The sequence below is a fragment of the Osmia lignaria genome, chromosome 10 (assembly GCF_051020975.1).
Source record: "Osmia lignaria lignaria isolate PbOS001 chromosome 10, iyOsmLign1, whole genome shotgun sequence".
Lineage (NCBI taxonomy): Eukaryota > Metazoa > Arthropoda > Insecta > Hymenoptera > Megachilidae > Osmia > Osmia lignaria.
The window spans coordinates 8126592-8147240 of NC_135041.1; the positions used below are offsets into that span (position 1 = coordinate 8126592).

At 38.5% G+C, this 20649-nt stretch overlaps 1 protein-coding gene and 1 long non-coding RNA gene across 8 annotated transcripts in view; one reads left to right on the plus strand and one right to left on the minus strand.

Annotated features, from left to right (window-relative positions):
• The window catches only part of LOC117611917 (nucleolysin TIAR), a 355924-nt gene that overhangs the window by 188307 nt on the left and 146968 nt on the right, over positions 1–20649 (minus strand). For 3 of the 4 annotated variants that reach the window (XM_034340391.2, XM_034340392.2, XM_034340389.2), the window contains exon 2: positions 18359–18416. In XM_034340391.2, coding sequence (XP_034196282.1) covers positions 18359–18416 — 58 coding nt within the window. Of the gene's footprint in view, positions 1–18358; positions 18417–19258; positions 19326–19452; positions 19613–20649 lie in introns of those variants that run through there. The other variant, XM_034340408.2, reaches the window with a different exon arrangement.
• LOC143305716 (uncharacterized) overlaps positions 19084–20649 on the plus strand; it is a 165547-nt gene continuing 163981 nt past the window's right edge. For all 4 annotated transcript variants that reach the window (XR_013062829.1, XR_013062830.1, XR_013062832.1 and 1 more), the window contains exon 1: positions 19084–19314. This is a non-coding gene — a long non-coding RNA (uncharacterized LOC143305716). The remainder of the gene's footprint in view (positions 19315–20649) is intronic.

Below are 20649 nucleotides of genomic sequence, written 5' to 3' on the forward strand. Positions count from 1 at the left end.
AGCTGAGAAGCACGCATACATCAAATCAAGGAACTTGAGGGATCGACTATACCGTCCGAGGAATTCGTTCGTGACACGCGGTGACATTTGACGTGATCTATGGCTACGAAGGTACTGCTTGTCTCTCTACATCACCACGCGTCGATACACATAATATTGAGTAATTACTTTCTGATTCCGAAGAGACAGCACCCGCACCTTCGAGACTACCTTTATTGTTTCTTCACGCTTCGAAGATTGTTCGGAAGGTGACTGAAGTTATTGAATTGACTTAAATGGTGTGAACTTAAAGGAAACTCTTAGGAATAGATTTTCAATTCTTTAAGAATTGAATCATTCAACGATAATAGTCGTAAATCAATTAAAATTTATCCCAACTTCACTATCCAACCTTTTGTCTCAGCTCAACGCTATCTTCATCAACGTTTCCTTTTTCCTTCCATCTATTAGAATCTTCAGAATTTCTCAAGTTTCTATAATACTTATCTTACAAAAAAAAAAGAGGGAATACTTCGGTTGTTAAGGGTTAATTAACGGTGTCTGGTTGAAAGGAAACTTTGACCGGCAAGAACGCGGTAGATTAAACAAGGACAAACAAACGAGGTGGTTCAGGAAAACAAGGGGGGTGGGTTGGTTGGGACGTCGCTACGTGGCAAAAGGAGCCCGGATAAGGTTGCCAGAGGTCCGTTGTACGTTTAATTAAGAAAAAATCCCATAACCCGCTAATGGGCGTAACGGTGTCGCCGAAAAAGAAGGTAGGCACCAGAAAAGAATAGAAGAAAGTGCCACGGGTCCACGGATTTCGCTGCGCCACGAACAAGGCATGTGCCCTTAATTCCGTAATACGAATATATGCAGCTACAACCGAGGAGAAGAGGAGGAAAAACGGAGGGAAGCAGGGCGTAATGCATGCTCGTCTAAGTACAGTCTGTAATTATGAAATAACCCCGGGACCCTCTTTACGCTTCTATTATCATAGCTTTTTACGCCGGCACAGGAGAAACCACGACAAATTTTTCCGTGCCCAGGGTCCGGGCTCGAAAAGTCGTTCTCCATTTTCCTCGTTTTCCCTTCTACCTATATATCTGGTACAACCAAGACCCGTATGCTACCCGTTCCCTGACAACCTATCGTCATTGTTTTCGTACCTGGCCCTCTCGTTAAATGTGATGTGTTTTTTTTACCCTTTCTAACCGACGGTACTACACCCTGCATCCCTTTTTTCCTCATCCTTTCTCGGATCTAACTAGATTTTCCACTTCCATTGTTTATCGTGTATTCCATCGGGGATAAAGTGATACACGCGTGTTCATAGCGGCGAGAAATTTCAGAACTTTTGCAATTTTAAACAGAGTTACTGTAGTCTGAATGGCATTCGTCGTCGTGTAATCCCTTTGTATAATTCTGTTTCCGGGTTTCATTTGCGAGCTATCGGTTTTTCTGATTACAGTGATCGAAAACAGGGTTGAAATTGATTGTTGCCGCGAATCGTTTCTATTTTTTATTATACCGATTTTTAGTTAAATTACTTTGCGTAGTTATTTTCATCAAATTTTAAGCTACAAATTGACGTGCCACAAATGTTATTTTGCAATGATTTTATGCCATGAAATTGTGTTAGAATCAATTAGTTTCAAGATCATTGATTTAATGTGACAAAACAATAAAAAAATATTAGAATGATAAAATATTAGAAACATTCATGAATATTCATCAATTAGCCGTCGTCTACGAATTGCGAAAAAATAAATGAATATCGTGCGATTATTAATGCAGCCGTCTAAATTTTGTGTAAAATATCGATAGCTCAAAGGTCGCGTTGATTCCCCGGGATTTTTCATGGTATTGCAAATTCTGGATAAATCATAATGCGCAGATTTTAATGGAATTACGAGGTTCTGAAATTTTCTGGTCGCGTCGGCAACAAGCGTCGGCGGGCGAGCATACAGAACAAGCGCAAACAAAAATATGCAACGGGAGTGCACAATTTGCAACACAGATATGGACGAAACCTTTTAAAAGCGTGCAGCGTGGCGTGGCTGCTAAATCGTGAGTGATAACGGATACTAATGCACGTCAGCGTTTCGAGCGTTTCTGGCAGGATAGCTTTTAATAATATTCGGTACAATAGCACGCTGAATGGTTAATGCAAGCTATCCAGACAAACGTATAACAAACAAAGGATGAGCTGAAAAAAACGTGTAAACGAGCCTGTTTCACCTACAATTTACCTGTACCTTCTATTACCATCTGATATTCAATTTCTGCACAAACAACAATATTGATCGATAATAAAATTGGGGGAAAAAAAAGGCTGTTATGATTAAATATTTTATTTATCAGTAGAAAGAGATTATTTCTTAATAATAATTAGAATTTTGTTAGAATTGCCACGTTAAGTCAAGGTTAATTACCAGACATATTTGGGAGATTGTAAGAAATATAATTAATTGTTGCACACAATTAATCTTACTATAAGGCTTTGTAATTAAATGATCCAACATCATGTTTCAATATTTCCTATTGCTAACCCAGAGAAGTCAACAATTATAGATCCTATCCAAGATTAGATTCCATTGTAAACTGTTATCTACACGAACAGTTTGCCTCTGCACTTAGTACAGATTTAATTATCTGTTGGATTCTCTTGTTGGTTGAACTACACTCATACATACATACAACATAACGTGGTCTTTAGTAATTAATAAGATTGTTCTGCTATATCATTACAATTCCGACGAAATAACGAAATGAAAATATGTGTTAAATACTTGAAGGTACGATTTTTAAATACATAGACGAACTTTATTGAAAATAAAATTATTATCTCGCCAGAATTTTCCCAAATTTAGCCTGTCGGTGAAAGCGTTGAAAGCACGTAAAAGCGTCTATACTTTTACATATGTTGTTGATATTTGCTTACAGCACATGAAGCTTTTAAGCTCTCTTTGTTTATTGATCGGATGGTTGTTGCATCGCAATGAATCCAGTTGTCGGAAGGCCATACAGATACACACATACAACTTACCGCGATAGAATGCGGAACTAGAAGCGTACGGTAACACAGGCACAATGCTTGTCTAATAATACCATTTCACGTCGATCGACGAATTAATCTGCAGCTAATCCGCTGATTAAAATCAATTACAGCAGCCAAATCGCGAGACTAACTCGAACGAATAGGCGCCAAGCGTTGATTAATGACAAAAAGCTATCCAATTTAGTGCGATACGCTCTCGAAATGCGAGCAAACTACCAGGTGTAACAATTTCATTCTAAACATATACCTATAAATATAAATACATGCTAAAAATTGATTTCGAAAATGTTGATCTTAAAAGTCTTGAAAGTCTCGAACTCGTGAGAACCTCGAAATTTCCGAAAGTATTGAAAGCCATGAAACTAGCGGAGCCCTTATCGCGGCGAAATTCCAAGCTGTCAGTTTGGGATCGAACGCGTTAACCGCCCATTTCGTTTTCGCCGAAAGGTAGGTGGAAATGCGAAATGGAAGGGGGGGAGGGTGGGTTAAAAGCAGATGGCCAGAGGATGATATAGACATGGAAAGACCGAGTGAGCCGAAAAGGCTAGAGGAAATAGATAGGGCCATCCTGACACGGCAACCGTTCGCGCTCGTCGCACGGTATGTAGAGGTTTAATGCGAGCAGACTGAAATGCAGACCGGACTCGTGTACCTGAGGTCGATGGAGTGAGCTGGGTAATGAATAGGGTGTTAGTGAAACACGATGTAACTGCTAACGTTGAAGCGGCCACGCGGCCGTATAACGCGTGGAATATCCTGGCTAAAGGACGGACACGCTTAGTCCGCGCTGGTATTGTGTCCGTGACGTCAACACGTATCGCCTAATAGTTGTTTCAACGAAATGAAGAAACGCTTTTTATCCGCCTTGCGAAAGAAAGAAGGTAAAGTTGATGAAAATATCGTGGAAACATTGGAAAGTGCCTTTCGGATATATGATACTAGAGTGAATACGGTCGAAAGTTTAGTAGACTTTTCAAGATATTGAAGTTCATTGAATTGCAACTGTTATGTTTCATATTTATAGTGGATTAATAGCTTTGAGAACGATTAGAAATATAATTACAATTCTAAGCTATAAATTGATATACCATGCTATGAAATCGTGCCAACTTTCAGCCATTTAAGAAAGCAATACTAAAATTCACCAGCTGTTTAAACGCGAGCGCAGACTGAAATTCTGTTCAGAATAAAAGAAATATGTACACGTAGGTGCGGGAAGAATATTTTGCACGTGGTGAAAAGTGAGCTGGAATAAACTTCTCGGCACGTCTTGAGATAAAGAGTCCGATACTAGGTTCAGTAGAGAACTCTTGACACCGTCGAGACAGTATGGCGTCTCAGACGAGCAATACCCTCGTAGAGACGGTGCGAGGAATTCAAAAAGACGAGATTAGTCGCGCGTGTGTGTGGCTGGTGGTTCCCACTTAGAACCGTGTCTCGCTATTTACTATGCAAATAATCCATTCGACTCACCCCCTCGGTGTTTAGTTGCACACATTCAGCCAGCCGGCACAAGTTCCATCATAAATATGTATCATCCGGATGTAGCTACGTATCTAAATACACACAGCTATGGGCACACGAATGTATAAGTGTAATCGCTTGCATTACTTATACGCCGTTTTCGTAGACACAGAAGCGCGAGGATCCACGCGCTGATACGTTAAGCGAGCGATGTGTTGGACCGTGTCTTCCTCACTATACAAGGCGTCTCAAAAAATTTTAATTGAAAGCGTGGAAATTTTAATTGAAAACTTCATCATTAAAATTTCGGTGCCTTCACCTCGTACGATACTAGATTAAATTATCCAATTTAACATCAAAACGAAAATAAAACAATTTCGTCCATCAAATTTTATTTGTACTCAGAAATTTTCTAACTATTTTTATTTCAAAGGCACATCTTTTTTGAAACACCCTTCATGCGCCTATACGCAAAGACCCTCACGAAGGCTGAAGGATAGTGACCAAAAGGTAGGGTATTAAGGTGTGTTCCCTGAGAATGATTTTTAACACGTCCAATTAGAGAGGTACATGTTACAAACATGATTTTCATGGAAGACAAATGAATTTAATAAACGGAAGAGCGGGCCAACTTAGGGGACAGAAGCGAGCTGCGCTGTTAGGCGGCATATGGAAGCGACGCGTGTCTGAATACGAGCTACCCTCCGTTTTCTACGTTTCTACAATGCAGAGCTGTAAGGGTAATTATCGTCGACGAGATACACTTTACTACCACCTGCGAGGCTCGTGATGAGGAGCGCCTTACGCTGCCAAGTAAACACGGCGGACAACAACGAAAAGCTAGAAAATTCTTCGACAGAGGACCTCTGCGAAAACGTTGCTCCGCGCTAATGAAACTGCTACCGATGCTAATGCGACCCACCGATGCGGCCAATTTTGAGGTTAAGGACGTTAGAAAGAAATCGGGGGGGGGGGGGGGGGGGTAAATGTGTCGGAACTGAGGGACACCGACGTCATTTTCCGAATAGAAAATTATTTTTCATGGAAATTGTATCGATCTACGAATATTAATAAATTCGACAAATAGAAATATGAACAAATTTAAACACCTATAGGATGCCAGAGACTAAAATATCTAAAAGGAATATAACAGAAACCAGAGTGGCGATAGTTTTCAATCCATTTATACTAGGTCAGTTTTGCCCAGGGCTCTCTAATACACTTTTACACTATGAGCACGAGTTATAGTCTTCCCCTGGCCAGAAAAGCGTCCATTCATTCGAGCCGTTCAACAAGCGCACGAGAAAAGTTGCCGCCATCAAAGACCCGTCCGCATAGCCGAAGCCACGAATGCCTGGTACTTTCAGAACGCATTTGCATATCCACTAGTTTATACCTGTTTGATATCGAGCAACACCGTGCTTCCTGTACGGTCGTTCTCTGTCCATCCCATTTCTACCGATCTCCTGGTTCGGCTATCGTCGTTACGTCGTTGCTAATTTAAGGACCCGGACGATCTAACGACTCCCCATGGTCCCGGGGAGTAGCGTGCTCTTTCGGTTGGCCTGGCATCGTTACCTGGCCCCGATATTGCCATACGATGGCCTTGCTGGTTAGGGCGATGGTAACTTTTAGCTACACATCAGTTCTATCACTTTTTGTAGAACGTCTCATCGGCCCACGATGGCCCCACTGTACGTAATATTCGTTCCGGGTACGGCCGCGTGCTGACTTTAAGAGAAGGATCCCTTTGGGGCTGGTTAAACACACGGAACTTCTTCCAACCGTTCTCTATACGCAGTTAAGAATATCAGAGAGCTTCTACCGTGCCTTGTTATCAGACAAGAATATAGGAATCGTGCATTTGTAATAGCCTTGCCGAAAGTTACCGTACGAGAACTTGGGAAACGGGGCAAGTTATCGGTATTTCATCATTAGTATTATGCACAGTAAAATAAGAAGAAGGATTTTTCTGACTTTCTGATTAATTTACTATGGTTTTTGTATAATGGACTTTTGCAAATTTAATGATAAATATTAAATTTTTTTAATGGTAATTTTAAAACATCCATCGTGTATCTACTATTTCAAAATGTAAATATACATTTATCTGTTTAAACTTCATTGAAATAGGGTTGATTAATTTGCTCGCGAGAGAGGGTAGCAAACGGCTAACTTGAACCCTTCTAGGATCACCGTCCATAAATCTGACGGTCAAACATGTCTCGACCGATGAAATATGATCTGCAAATGAAAATGTCCGAATCTGTCGAACGCCTGTCCAAACAAATCATTCTTGCAGACATTTGGACAAATTTTTGATAAGGAACTTTGATAATCGAAATTTTGTTGCAGATACGGTAAATGAAATAAAAATTTTGCAAAAATTATTACTGACTTAATTTTATTTCATGCTCTGCTTTAATTTCTCAGGTGAAACCACCCTAATTGAATTCAAAAACGATAGCCATACTTTTTTCACGTTTATTTCCAATTTGATTTCATTCTTAATACCACTACCATTTACTAGAATACACGTGTCGACCCTGGAGCATAATTTCGACGAAAAAGAGACCATTCGTCGTGATGTAGGCTAATTCTGTATCCCTCTTGGGGTACAATATAACTCGTCCTTCAGGAGCGAGTTAACTATACCGGAAACTCTTTATCGCTTCCTAGCTCCTCACGGCATCGTGAAAGTTTATAAGCGATAGAAATATCAGCCTTCACAACGATTACGAAGTTCCTTAATCTTCTGCAATATTTTTACACGTTTTACATCTCCATATATGTATTCAGATAGGGGAGTTTACGAGATTGTTCGTTTACCAACACCGGTTCACGTTGTTAAGAAATTCATGTCGATTTTCAAAAACGAAACTTAACTCGTTACCAGGAAAACTTCGACTTATCCGATACAATATCTACCTTTACCCTACTAAAAAGTAGATTATCTCCAAGTATGTTCATGTTTATTTATACTTTTTAAATAAAGAAGGTATTGTATTATCGTGCAAGGCAATTTTGTACTCTGTTTAGATGAACAGTTAATATTTTTACTAACAATTTGCATTTATGGACTTTCAACAATTATTACTTTTATAGATTTAGTATACTAAAGTGATTGCTTTTTTCCTTGTGATCCGTGAAAAGTGGAAAAAGAATGACAGTGTCAAGATTATTGACATTTTCATCATTTTCCACAGCAAAGTTAATAATTACGGTTTTCTTTTACAACTAAGACACATTAATTCAACATTTATAACTTTCTCCATCGTATTCCACACGGAATTCTGATCCTTTTTCACTTCAAAAATCATTTTCTTTGATAATAAAGTGTTACTAAAATTGATGAAAAATTATTTGAAAACTTTGCACACTCTTAATACAAATTTTCACCAAGTTTCTTTTTCGAACTTGCAAAACAGTCAATCAACAATTGTTGTAGAAACAACAATAGGAGGTTTAATCGAGTTTCGTGGTTGCTGTGCGTGCAGGCTCATTAAATTGACCTCGTATGCACGCACGCCATTTCCTTGCGACGGAATGTGAATATCGATTACCACGGTCGCGAGTTCTTTTTTTTAATGGCAAAATCACTTAATTGCGGCACATAAAATTTGCAGAAACTCGAATACATCTAGGAGAAAGTGAGTCCAATTTGTATGTAGATTTCGCTTTAACACGGTCCTGTTTATAATAGAAAATTCTAGGCTTCAGGATGTAATCATCTCTATTCAGCCGCATACAGGCTTGTTTTAGATGCGAATGCATTCCAATTTCGTTTCGTGTTTAACGTGCATCGAGAATTAAACGTTCGTTGCACGCGTTATCAGTACTCTCGAAAAAATAATAGCGAACCGATAAAATAAAAGTTCGTGTACCGATTGATATCTTCCTTTTTCTCAGTAATTTTATATTGCATCAGCTTGCTTCTAAGAACATTTATATTTGTTCGAATAAGCCTCGACAATTGGGGTATTTTGGCTGGTAGATATATATGTGTCATTGATAAATGGGTTCGGGTTAGATCTAGCCTAGATTTGGGTTAGTTAGAATAGCAATAGTAAACCATAAGGCCATAAACTATCATTTCTAGAACTATTATACAATTAAAAATTACGATTCTACGTGTTAACAAAGGATAGTGAACATTTAAAAAAAATATGTTTTCGAGCCATGGCAACCGAATAATCCAATTAAGGCTAATTAAATTTATGTCTCCATTAAATTTCGGTTTCTAAATAGAGTGACACCGTCTTATTTCAGATGAAATCACAGATCGCGAAGTGGAGTCACGTTAAGCCGTGTCATTTTTTTTCCATTTTTTTTTTAATTTGCAACGAGCTGTCGTAGTTTTTGAAAGCGAAACGGGTCGTGCTGTGAAGTCCTCATTAGTGCATAATTACCGCTAAATGAGCGACAACCGGGCGAGACTGCGTGGTTGCATCGTTCACCTGTAACTCAGCCCCTTTATTCTGGCGACAATTACTGGCACATCGATGCAGTATCGTGTAACATGTAGCTGCTAGATCAGCAGTTACGATAAGCCAAGAATTATGTTGACAGTGTTAGTGAGTGAAACACGCGTTAAGTTAGCTGGCAGGTGCTTTTGCTTCTGGCTTAAGACAATGTAGTTAAATGGATCTTGCCAGAGGTGTGCAAACTCTTGCAACTTGTTCCTAAGATTGAAGATAGAATTTTCAGTTCACATTTCATCGTAATCAAGCGTTACGATCGATTTCGCAGCTACTAACTTCCAACCAGTTCGTTCACTATGACTTTTATGCGAGATAATCATTGCCCGAATGAATTAATGCTTCGCACTGTCGCACGTTGTGTATTCATGGAGCTTCTGACATTCGAAAGGACGGCCGAGCGAGGACTTACGAGAAAGATTATTAAAGATATTTTTCTGGTGTCGAGCGACGATACTAATGCGTACGATTTTTCGCCGACCAGGAATACACAACTCGTACGATACGTTCTTTATTCTCATGCTTCCAAGCTGCCTCTGACATCGGTTGAAACGTTAGCCGGTAGAAAAGCGGTCAGTTTATGATGCGTGCTCGTGTGCAGGATGTGTGCTGAACGAAAAACCGCATAGGTGTTTTGAATAAACTGCTGGCGGGCACGCCATAAGCTACTCCACGTGACTACGACCATTTTCCAATGCGAACCAGTGGATTAACGGAACACGACCGCTTTAGGGAGGAGGTGATGGGGAAAAAATTCAGCAAAAATTTGCATCGAACTCGGCCCCGGCCCAGTAAAAATGCAAATTTTACCGAACACCCGGGCGTGACTGGTTTTTTTCGTAAGAGGAGGGGTGGAAAAAAAATCCGAGGACGCAAAGACAATAAGTATTGTCGCTCAAAAAAAATGACATCCCTGCGACGGGATGAAAAAGGATGATGAAAAAAAAAGGAGCCACGATAGAACATGAAAACCGATTTATTTAAATTTTGATGAATTAATCGGTACCCGACGGCAGCGTCTCGTTACCATAGTACTTATACTTTGAAATTTGTCCCTTTGTAAAGGTTACAAGATTGTATATTGGAAAGGAAAGTTATTATCCAATCTGTTAGCGCAAAACAAGTGTTTCACAAGACCGATTGGCAGCTGTGAAAGTACGAAAAAGAGTCCGTAGAAGAGCGTAAAAAAAAAGAGGAGAAAAAAGGCGAACGTGTGTGTCGACCACTCTATGCAGCATAATCTTTATAACCGCCATAAACTTCATTTTTCATAGCTCTCGCGAGCTTTTTTACCCCCCATACCTCTTTCTGTTTCTCTCCCTTAGGCACGTGTCACGGGGACAAAATAATTTTCCTTCCGTAGTGGATAAGGCTTCCCTAGGTGAATTCTGCATTTTAAAATTACTTGTTTAACCGGCTAGAGGGGTAGATATAAAGTGGCGTGATTCATTTCTTCGTCAACGCTATATTTTAACGCGGTGATCGTTGCTCTTTCGCACGAATGCTTCACGAGGCAGCGCGGTTTTTTATTGGAATATTAAATTCGAAAATCAGAAGACAGAAGCGCAACTAGGGGGTTGGTTATAGGATCATTATAATTGCGCCACTGTCTAAAGAGGAGATGTCGAGGGCCAGTTGTGAAACAAGCATCCATTTCACAAAAGTAAATACAGTGTTTCAAGCTGCCAGTATAATTTCAGTTATATTCAAAAAATTTTTCCTCCATCATTTTATTAAATATTCAAATTCCCGTAGCACTCAACTTTAATCCCCAACAACCACAATCACTGTCCAATTACTGTACATCAAGCGTGCAGTTACCAAAACTCGAGCAAGCAATCTCATTATAATCCATCTACCGAACAAACGAACGTCACGTCAGGAATGATCGTCGAAAAATAATAAAGGCACCCACAATGCTCCCTCTGGCACAGAGAATTTTTCCAAAAGTAAAAACACTGTCTGATGGAATCAGAACGCATACCCGCTCAAAACGGCTTATGTATCCGGTGTGCGTTTAACGAGCGCCGTAAAACGATAGGATGTTAAATCGCTCGGCCATGTAGGACACACATATAGCAGGATTTCGCGGGGGTGAGAGAAAGAGTTGGACTGCGATGCTGTGCTGTTGCATAAATGGCGGTATGTTCGAGCAACAAGAGGTCAGCTTATTCACGCCACCTGAGTTATTACACACAGGGGATCGCAGTGATTCTCAGTGTTCAATATCGTGGTCTTATGCACGGATGTTGGATACCCTCAACCGGATATGCTATGGAGTAACCACTGCGTAGTTCTCTCACGAGGACTGTTAACATGCTAATGTTCAGTCACCGAACAAGTTCGACTACGTTCATTTTCTCTGTCAATTCTTTTTAGACTTTTCCCATTCGAACCACAGAGACTTTATTTCTTTACGTCTCGATGCCTGATTATGGCAATTTTTCGATTTCTGCCATGGGAATTAGCGTTGGTGGTTTTTCTTTCTGGTAGTTAATCTTAATAAAATGTATAATTGTTAGAATTTCATTGTTAAATATTATTCTATGTTGAGGATAAACAGCATTTGCGAAGTTATAATATTGAAAATTTAAACTTTTATGCTTTTAGCTTCATTCAATTTAAATAATAAAAAATGCTCTTTCATTTCCGTTTCCATGATGTTTTAAAGTTGCTGAGTAGATTTTTTAATAATAAATAAGAACCTTATACTACGAACTTAATTTTTCAGTCAGATTTTGTAATACACTGAAAATAGTGAAATAATATTATTACGTTTCAAATGTACATTTTTATATACATCTTTCATTCTGTATATACATTTTCAGCAAAATTTTTCAATCCAAATGATGTCATTACATCCAAATTTTAAATATCCAGCCATACCTCTGATAGAATTCAAACTTTTAACCGGATTTTTCAACAGACTCGAATATCAAAATGACTTCATTAAATTTCAAATTAAAATTTAGTTACAATTCTCGTTACAAACTAAAATTCTCAGTTACCTTCTTCTTTTATTACGAATTATGGTTTTCCTAATTATTTTTCTCGTTTCAAGTTTAAATTTTTAGTTATTACTATTTATAACAAGAAAAAAAGTTACGATCAACAATTTAATCACCTAAAAAAGGAGCTGGAGTTTCAAAATCCGAGGAGCACGGAACAATCGTTCCATAATCCAACGAGAAAACCTTTCTTTTCTCTAGAAAAACGGTGAAAAAGAGAGTTCGAGATTGGCGCGGTATTTTTCTTCGAAGCAATCTGCGAGAAACGTGCTCGCAAGAAGCGGTCGGTGGTTCGACTTCCGGTTGGCACGCGGTGGCACCGTTTCCAAACCGTGTAACGTCCATAAAAGTCACTCTACATCGTTCACGTGTACGTTCGTGTGTGCTAACACATGTGTACATAGGTGAAGTTTGGACACACAGGAGCGGCCACGTGGTTGCATTAACTTGATTAAAGCGCACATCCTTCCATCAACGGAACGTCGATGAGCGCACGTGAAAATAATCCTTAAAACTTCCGAGTCCGTGGAAAATAACGAATTCTTTTTTTCTCCGTCAGATTTCCTTTGTAACAGAAAATTGCACTGGGTTCTGATTGTTTTCAGGCCACTCTCGCGCTGATGGGAAAACGTAATAATCACCGGTGTCGTATCTGTAATTATCTGCAAAAGCATACGCGGTTTGCTAATGCTATCTCCCGCTACTTTCATCTGTTTCCGGCTGCGTTATAAGCAATATACTAATGTGAAATCGCGATCCTTGCGTCTAATAACAAAAAGCGTGAAAAACTATATCTCACGTGCGATCATTACTTTCATTATTTTTTAATAAAATTTCCTTCTACAAAGGTGTGAAAAAATATCTGATTAACATTAGCCTTTTCGATGGAAAATATTCAAATTTCTAAACTAGATTATAATACTAATATTACAACCGTAAGATATGAGTCTAAAAAGATTCGACAGCAATGATGCGAGTGTCAAAGCACAATATTTGTCCGGTCGCTTTCGACTGCCCAATTCAATCTCGTGTTACCGGAAGCTCAATTTCCACCGGTTGAAAAATCACGGTCGTTCAATCAGACGGCCATCAACGGTGACGATCGGTCGGTGCACGGACCGAAACGAAATTTTCTATTTTCTCTGGAACGAGCGTAGCTTGATTCGACTAACAAATTCGAGCCATAAATTGCGGACGGTGTAATCTCTAGTGGCAAATCTCGAGCGTGCATGTTGAGAGAGCTAAGTGACATAAGCTTCGAGGACAGAGCCGCGTATCCACGTGTCTATTACCCGATATATGATGGGAGCCCTTCTCCCTACCTCATTGACCACGCACTGCCCACAAATGCCATCCGCAGTGCTATCGCCACACAGGGATACCACTGGGCGGCGATACAGCAGGGGTTCGAGCAGGATGCTGCCAGGACGGTGTGCATCGAGGTTTGGTTTCGGTACAACGTCGAGGACAAAGAGAATACACGATGCACTTGTCTATCGTGCCCGATCCTATTCTCTCGGTCCATCGAGCTCATCGTGTCGTCCGTTAAACGCCCGTTATTCCTGAATGACCCTACCTTCCATCCTCGTTCGTTTACAACCCAAGGAATCCGGATTCGAATCAACCGGTACTAATTGGCGGTGGTTTCTTTCTAACCCGTACCGATTGTTAGGACGAGTGATTACTGAATTCAATTAGCTGTGCCGCCAGGAAACCTTGAAGAACTACGAGAGCTTAACGATTTTCCGGAATGTGTTTATAAACACAATCGTGTGGCGAACTTAAGCCTTGGGATTAATGAAAGAGAGTATATATGTATATGTTTAAAATTTTGAACAGCACCGTGTTTGACACACTACACGGTAGTTCTAAACGAAATGAGAAAAAAAAAAGAGTGGAAGAAAACAAATTACGCGAGAACTAATGACGCGAATTAGAGAAAAATATTTATACTCGCGATGAGGGAAGGGCAGCACGCGGACGGGTCGCTTCGAAACACAAACCTTTACATTATTTCCACGTACGTACATTAATAAAGAAACACGACTCGTGAAATTTCCTGCTCTCTCGCGAGTCATTAAATTTAAGTACCGCGTCGAGAGGAGTGAAAGGAAAAAAAGAAATGGAGGTAAGCTCGCGAAAGAGAAAACGTGCGACAAGGTGAACATCCACACACAGGGTGTTCTGAATTATATGAAACAAGCCAAAACACAGAATAAGTTTTTTTTAACAATGGAATAACTGTACTTCAAATTTTCCTCTTCGATCTTTTGTAATCTGGTTCAACCGTTTGTATCATCACGTATACACAAAAGGGTTGTACGTGAAAATCTTGGAAGAGTGCGAGAAATTTAAAACGTACGAGGCACACGGTCTGTAGTAGCATGGCAGAAAATGAGAGACGCAAGGAAGACAGCTCGTGTTTTGTTAATAACGATAACAGCCACGGTAATGCATATAAACAGCAAAGGCGTACGGTTTATGGTATAACGGTGAACGCTTTACCGGAGATAAACGGAATACGGTAGTGGGACTCGCGGTGTAACCCCTTTGTGCCGAAAAGCCCCGTAAATACTGGCACGATTATCCCCTGGTGCGATTCATAATGCAGGAAAAACGATGCGCGATTACGCAGTCTACCAGCCAAGCTCAATCTGACTCTACACCACGACCTTCCAATCCGCTTTTTTCCTTCTATCTTTCTCACTTTCTTTGTCCTTTCCTTCTTTTTCCATCCCTTTTTCTCTCGCAACACTTTCACTCTATTTGGCGATCATGGCGAACAAAATGGAACTCGGATTTTCCTCCTTCCAGGAAAATTTGCATCCTTCATTTAACCCTTTCTTGCTCAAGAGAAGAAAAAATAAAGAAACCAGAGGTTTCTCGTGATAATTGTACGAGATTGAGTTCAAGAGAAAATAAAAAATTGTTTATATAGATGAAATTCATTGCTATTCGTCAGTTTTCAATGTTACGACTCGGTGATTCCATATATAACGTGCAAAGAATTTCTTCCGTCTATGTCCATCGACGGGAAAGCCCAAAGGGTGAACACGTGTGTCTCACTCCCATAACACATGTACGGTTGTTGAAGTGGTGTGCGTGTTTGAAATTCAGTGAGGTGCGGCAGCAATATTTAACTCAGTCTGAAATTCTTTTTTTTATAGACTTGTAAAACCGTGACAGGCACATGGGACCCGATCCCACCTCCTCCTACAGCCCCATCCTTCAGCCATGTCTCTTCTCCATCCCCTAGTTACCAATCCTCTCCACCCTATCGTATGCTTGTACCATCTGAAACGGTTAGACGGTAGTCCCGTCGTTCTTTCGACCAGCATTTCCATTGCTGGTCCGCTTCCACCCTACTCGAATCCTGCAGCAACTCGTGTACACCCTCCGCGTATACCCCATCGCGCTATACGTACTTCCCCGCGGACAAATGCAAAACTAAAACGCACCAACCCTGTTCTCTGTGTGTAAATATGGTCGGGAAACTACTGCACTGTCGTTGAACGGGGTGAGCATACTTTTTTTCCAAGCTCGAACCACCGTTTTCCTACCCCAACGATTCGCGTTCTGCCCTTCTACGTGAAATAGCTAGCTAGCTGTGTGCAACGCTTTTGCGGCTAGAACCGAACCGGCGATGGGCCGCGGTTGTTTTACTTTTCCGTAAAGGGATGCTAGAAAACTATGGCACATCTGCGCACCTACAATTCCGACTTTTCTGCTTTAACGAAGTAGAGCTCTAATGCTCTACTTACATGCCTTTGCAATCCGATTCTAGGACGTGCATGTACGTGTAATTTTCTGTTGTCTATACTCGAATGCAATGGAAGCTACTGTTAATTAAAGAGTGTAACAATATTTCCTGGATAATATTTAATTATACACGAAGCCGTTTGATTACATTACTATATTGGTGATAATATTAAATTAATTATCTTTTCATTCTTTTTAATTTTCATTCAGAAGCCTCGAGAGAATTGTTTAATTAATTTAATTATCAATTATGGATGATACAAGTCCTGTTTATTGAAAGTAATAAAGCAATCCCATTCACCATCGATCGAAAATGTATAACTATACAAGTTTCGAGTTTGTTTCAGCCGATGGACAGTGAGCTTAAACCCATAGTGGTTTATGGTAGCTCGTAATGCATGCTCAGGGAATTCACCGCGTATAGGAATGTCGTCTGAGGGCAACGATACACCATACATATCTGTATAGAGCGAAGGGAAAGCTTGGATGTAATGAGAGGAGATTTCGGCGGTTACGTTCAGGTGGAGAGAAATCTTTCGGATTTTTATGGTTTTAAATCTGGTCCGTGATACGAGTCATAAACGGGGTGGACATTTTATGGGACCTTATAACGTGTAATTGGGATTTATACCAAGGGCGATGGAATATACGTAAGCAGCTGTATAACGTAAGTACCTATGATATTTCCGCAATAACAAAGGATATAAAAATTTACGCTTCACGTTTGATAGCAAATATCCTAAACTGTGTGGCCTCGTCATTTTCTTTTCTATACAGAAATTATTTTGCATTTTGACATAGAAATAAATGAGGATTCTAAGAACATCATGGAAACTTTCCAGAAATGAACTTCTGTTATTATTTGCTTCGATTTCAATATCTCAAAAGAAAGAAAAAAAACAATCATTTTATTAATTAATGAAAATTTGTTCTTTAGAGCGTGAGAACTTTGATACGCTTTGGGTGATATTATTACTAACACTCTCCCCTCGGGACAAATTATCCACCTTCTGATAAGCAAATACTTCTGCTGGTATTTGCAAATGTAATTAGCGAAATGGAATGCCAGAGTGTATTTAATTATAATAAGTTTGCCCCTGTTAATTGAAAGTACTTGCGGTGTAATGAAATTTTTCCCGTCTTTTGTGCGTTCACAAAACACGGAAATTAAACGAGACATCAACGTTAAACAGAATTTAAAGGAACGAAAATGAACAGGACGGTACGCGATGCTAATGCGTCGGAGATTCTCGTTTTCGCGTGAAAGGTCACGATTCAGGGAATCAAATTTGTGATATGGTTAAACAAATGGAGGTATAACGAAATGCTATTTGAAGATCTAGATATCAAAGCTGGTAGATAAAATTGCAAGGGACCATTCTTTTGTATATAGAATAACGCAAAAAATTAATTTATACGTGAAAAATTTAAGTTTGCAAATGATCTGATATTAGTACCCAATAATTTTCTGGATATTTCAAGAATCCTAGCAACCCGAATAAAACGCAAGGGATAAGGCAAAGCTATTCGCGATTCATGTGGAAGGATATCAATATTTTTTTAAACCATAAGCAGTGGAAATCCCTGGAAAGGAAGTACTTATGATGGGTTTACTGGTCTGCGGCTGTGTTTCTACAGAGATAGGGAAACAGAAAGCGAAAGAGCTTACCAAGTGACGTACGTTTAATGCCTAACCACCCCTTTCTACCGGACAACCCTTACGCGTAGAAATTATAGCACGAATACACGAAACTACTACTTCAAATTCTACGTCGTAATTTCGACCGATTCATGAATATCCCCATCTTCATCTTTAATCATCGTTCGAGGAGAAATCGAGAGGAGTATGGCTGAAAATTACTGGGCTGCATGATAATTTTCCTTTTGAAAGACGTCCGTTCTTGTTGTTTAATTAGTCGAATATTCAATGGGACGTGTATTTCCGTAAATTTAATGCACAAAGAATGACAAATTAGTCTCTTTCTACTGGCTGTACGCCAATTAGTTGATGAAAAATTTGCCATTTATACAGGTATCTGTTTGTTTGGCGTAATGGAATCTTCGGAACGAAATATTTGCAAATGTTTACCTTTCGTTATAGATACCATACTATGTATCGTTGCAAATTTTTAATTATTTCAAGTATGACCATAAATAGCAGATAAATTTTTAACATTTCGCTAATTATAAATAATTTTTAGAAAGAATGGTCTGTGATCGCAAAATTAATATTTCACAGTGATGAAAATCGCTAAAATATATCTCATTCAAACACAAAAGTCGAATGTGTTTATTCAAATAATGATAGCAGGTTTCAATTAATAGCACAAATATATATATACAAGAAGAGTAACTAAATGTAGCCCAGATAAAAACTGTAGTTAGATGTTATAATGTGCGATAATAATTTTAAATAATTCCATGTTTCAACAAATGAACATTTTAATAAGTTCTATTATTTTTAATTACATATAACTACTTTCCTCTAGAAAATTCATGCTTTTTTAAATTCTATTTTGCGCTTATTGTGTTTATTGAAAATATATTTTAGCATATCAGTAATATCAATTTACATACGAGAAAAAAAATGGGAATTGTTAAGTACTCACTGCTGGTGTCTTGTTTTGGTTGGTTTCCCGGAGACGTCACCCAGTTAACTTTCATCTCCTGAAACATGTATAATAAAAGAAATTAATAATATATTTGTATCTGCAAGAAATAAAGCGAAAATAAATTACATTTCTCTTGTATTTGTTTAAAGAAATAGCTCTTTTCATAAACAAATGTTTATCGTAACAGTAAGTTGTAATTATTATTTTTTAATATCCTGGGCAGTTAATAAAGTTACTTCATTCTTTTAATATTGAAAAAAGAAATAACTTTAATCTTTAATTTCAGAGTTTTAATTAACTTTGTAACGATTTTTCTTTGCAAATGTTCGTCACATCTGTAAGTCATAACCATTACTTTTATAGCACTCTGTACAGTAATTAAAGCTCCTTGGTTCGTAAAATTTTAAATTTCTAAAGCCTCATAACTTGTACATCATTTTTTAAAAAAATTATATGAATTTTTATTTTAAAAGCGTAAGTGGAAAATTATTGCAGAAAATATTTCCAATTTCTCTAACAAGAGTTAATAAAATAATATACAATTATTGAAATTAAAACTACACAAATTTACAAAAATATATTACATTTATAATATAATAAGATTATAACAAAGATTTATTCAAAAGAAAGCGTAGTATAAGAAGGTAATATACCGAAGACAAACAGATTTTGAAGTTTGTATTTCGCGCGGTTGCCGGTAGGTTGTGATTGGACGACGACATTGCTCGAAATCGGCACGCGAACAGGATTTCGACCGAAACAGGTCGTCAGTCGTTCGTGAGTCGTGTACCGTAAAGGTTTAGTTCTGTGCATGAGTGAATGGTTCAAAGACTTTCGGTGAGACAGTAAACAAACTCGTCGAATGATATCATCAAGAGGATAGTGTTTGGAACTTACGCAGGAGCAATAACCTCTGAGAGTTGACTGACGCCATGGCAGGGCATCTGATTTCGGTGAGTACACACTGTATTAACAAAAGTAAATTCTATTTATACAGAATCAGGATTCTATCATTTGCAAACACGTTTCTTTAATTTCTTGTTAATTCTCTACATATTTGTGTGACATTGAAGAAACAAATTTTTACTAACCTTTGTTCTTGTTACTCTCGTGTGGAACGAATATATTCAACTAACAAAGTTTACACGAAAAATTCAATTTACACTATTAAACTAGATAGATAATTACGTATAAATAGATATTTACACTAGTTCAAAGGTTTGATTTGAGTAATAATTTCGTCTTTCTAATAACTTGCACGACGCGAGTGCAAAGAACCGATCGCGTAGAATGACGCTCGAATTTAGCGCATGCGCAGTTCAATATTCCAACATGGCGTCCATTTAGTACATTTTTAAATTACTGCGCAGTATTTAAATTTATATGGGACTCATATTATTCGTTTTTTTAAAATGAAGAACAGAGCTAACCATTATTCTATTCGATAAATATATTATAATTATTAGAGTATTTTTAATAAAAGACACTAGATCTTTTAAAAATGGAATAATTAGTTAATAAATTATTAAATATTAGATTTCCATTTCGGATTGATTTCACATGGAATTGAATGGGGTTAAATCAATATGTTACTAAAATTATAAAATCGCTGACCAAGTTAGGGCAGTTTACAATTGGACGTCGGTGAACTGATCGCGAAACAATCCCAAGCATCATTTCATATTTCGGCACGTAAAATTTTGGCATAAAAGATCGCAGTAAAAGAGGAAAAGGGATCGGTTTTCTAGGGATTCAAGACAAAACACAAGTATACGATCAAATTTATATCGTTCGGTTCGCAAGTCAGACACCTTAAAACGGTTTGGCTGATAAAGCAGCTACGGTTTCTCGTTGTACGAACGAAATCTTGCTGAGAGACGAGCAATTCCGTTTATAGAGAATCGGGTTGGTCTTTACTCGCGAAGACGGCTGGTAATCCGTAGCAACAGGAAGCGGTATCACCGCCAAAAAGACGTCGGCTGGCGGAAATGGGACGTGTCGGGGTGTCGTCGGGTCCTAACAGATCCCATAAACTGGATTCTTTATGCATCGCGATGTACCTAGCCGTGACGTTGCAGATACTCGGAAGATAGTAAAAGTCATTTCGTTAAAACCACTTGCAGGGATGGGAAAGGATGTAGTTCGAAAGTAGTTACGGCTTCTTTTTATCATGTTCAATTTCACATAGTGACAGAAATTATTAGTTAATAAATCAGTTACTAATTAATAAATAAGGAAATATAAATGGACTATAGGCATTCAATATTCATATTTTAAAATAACAAAGA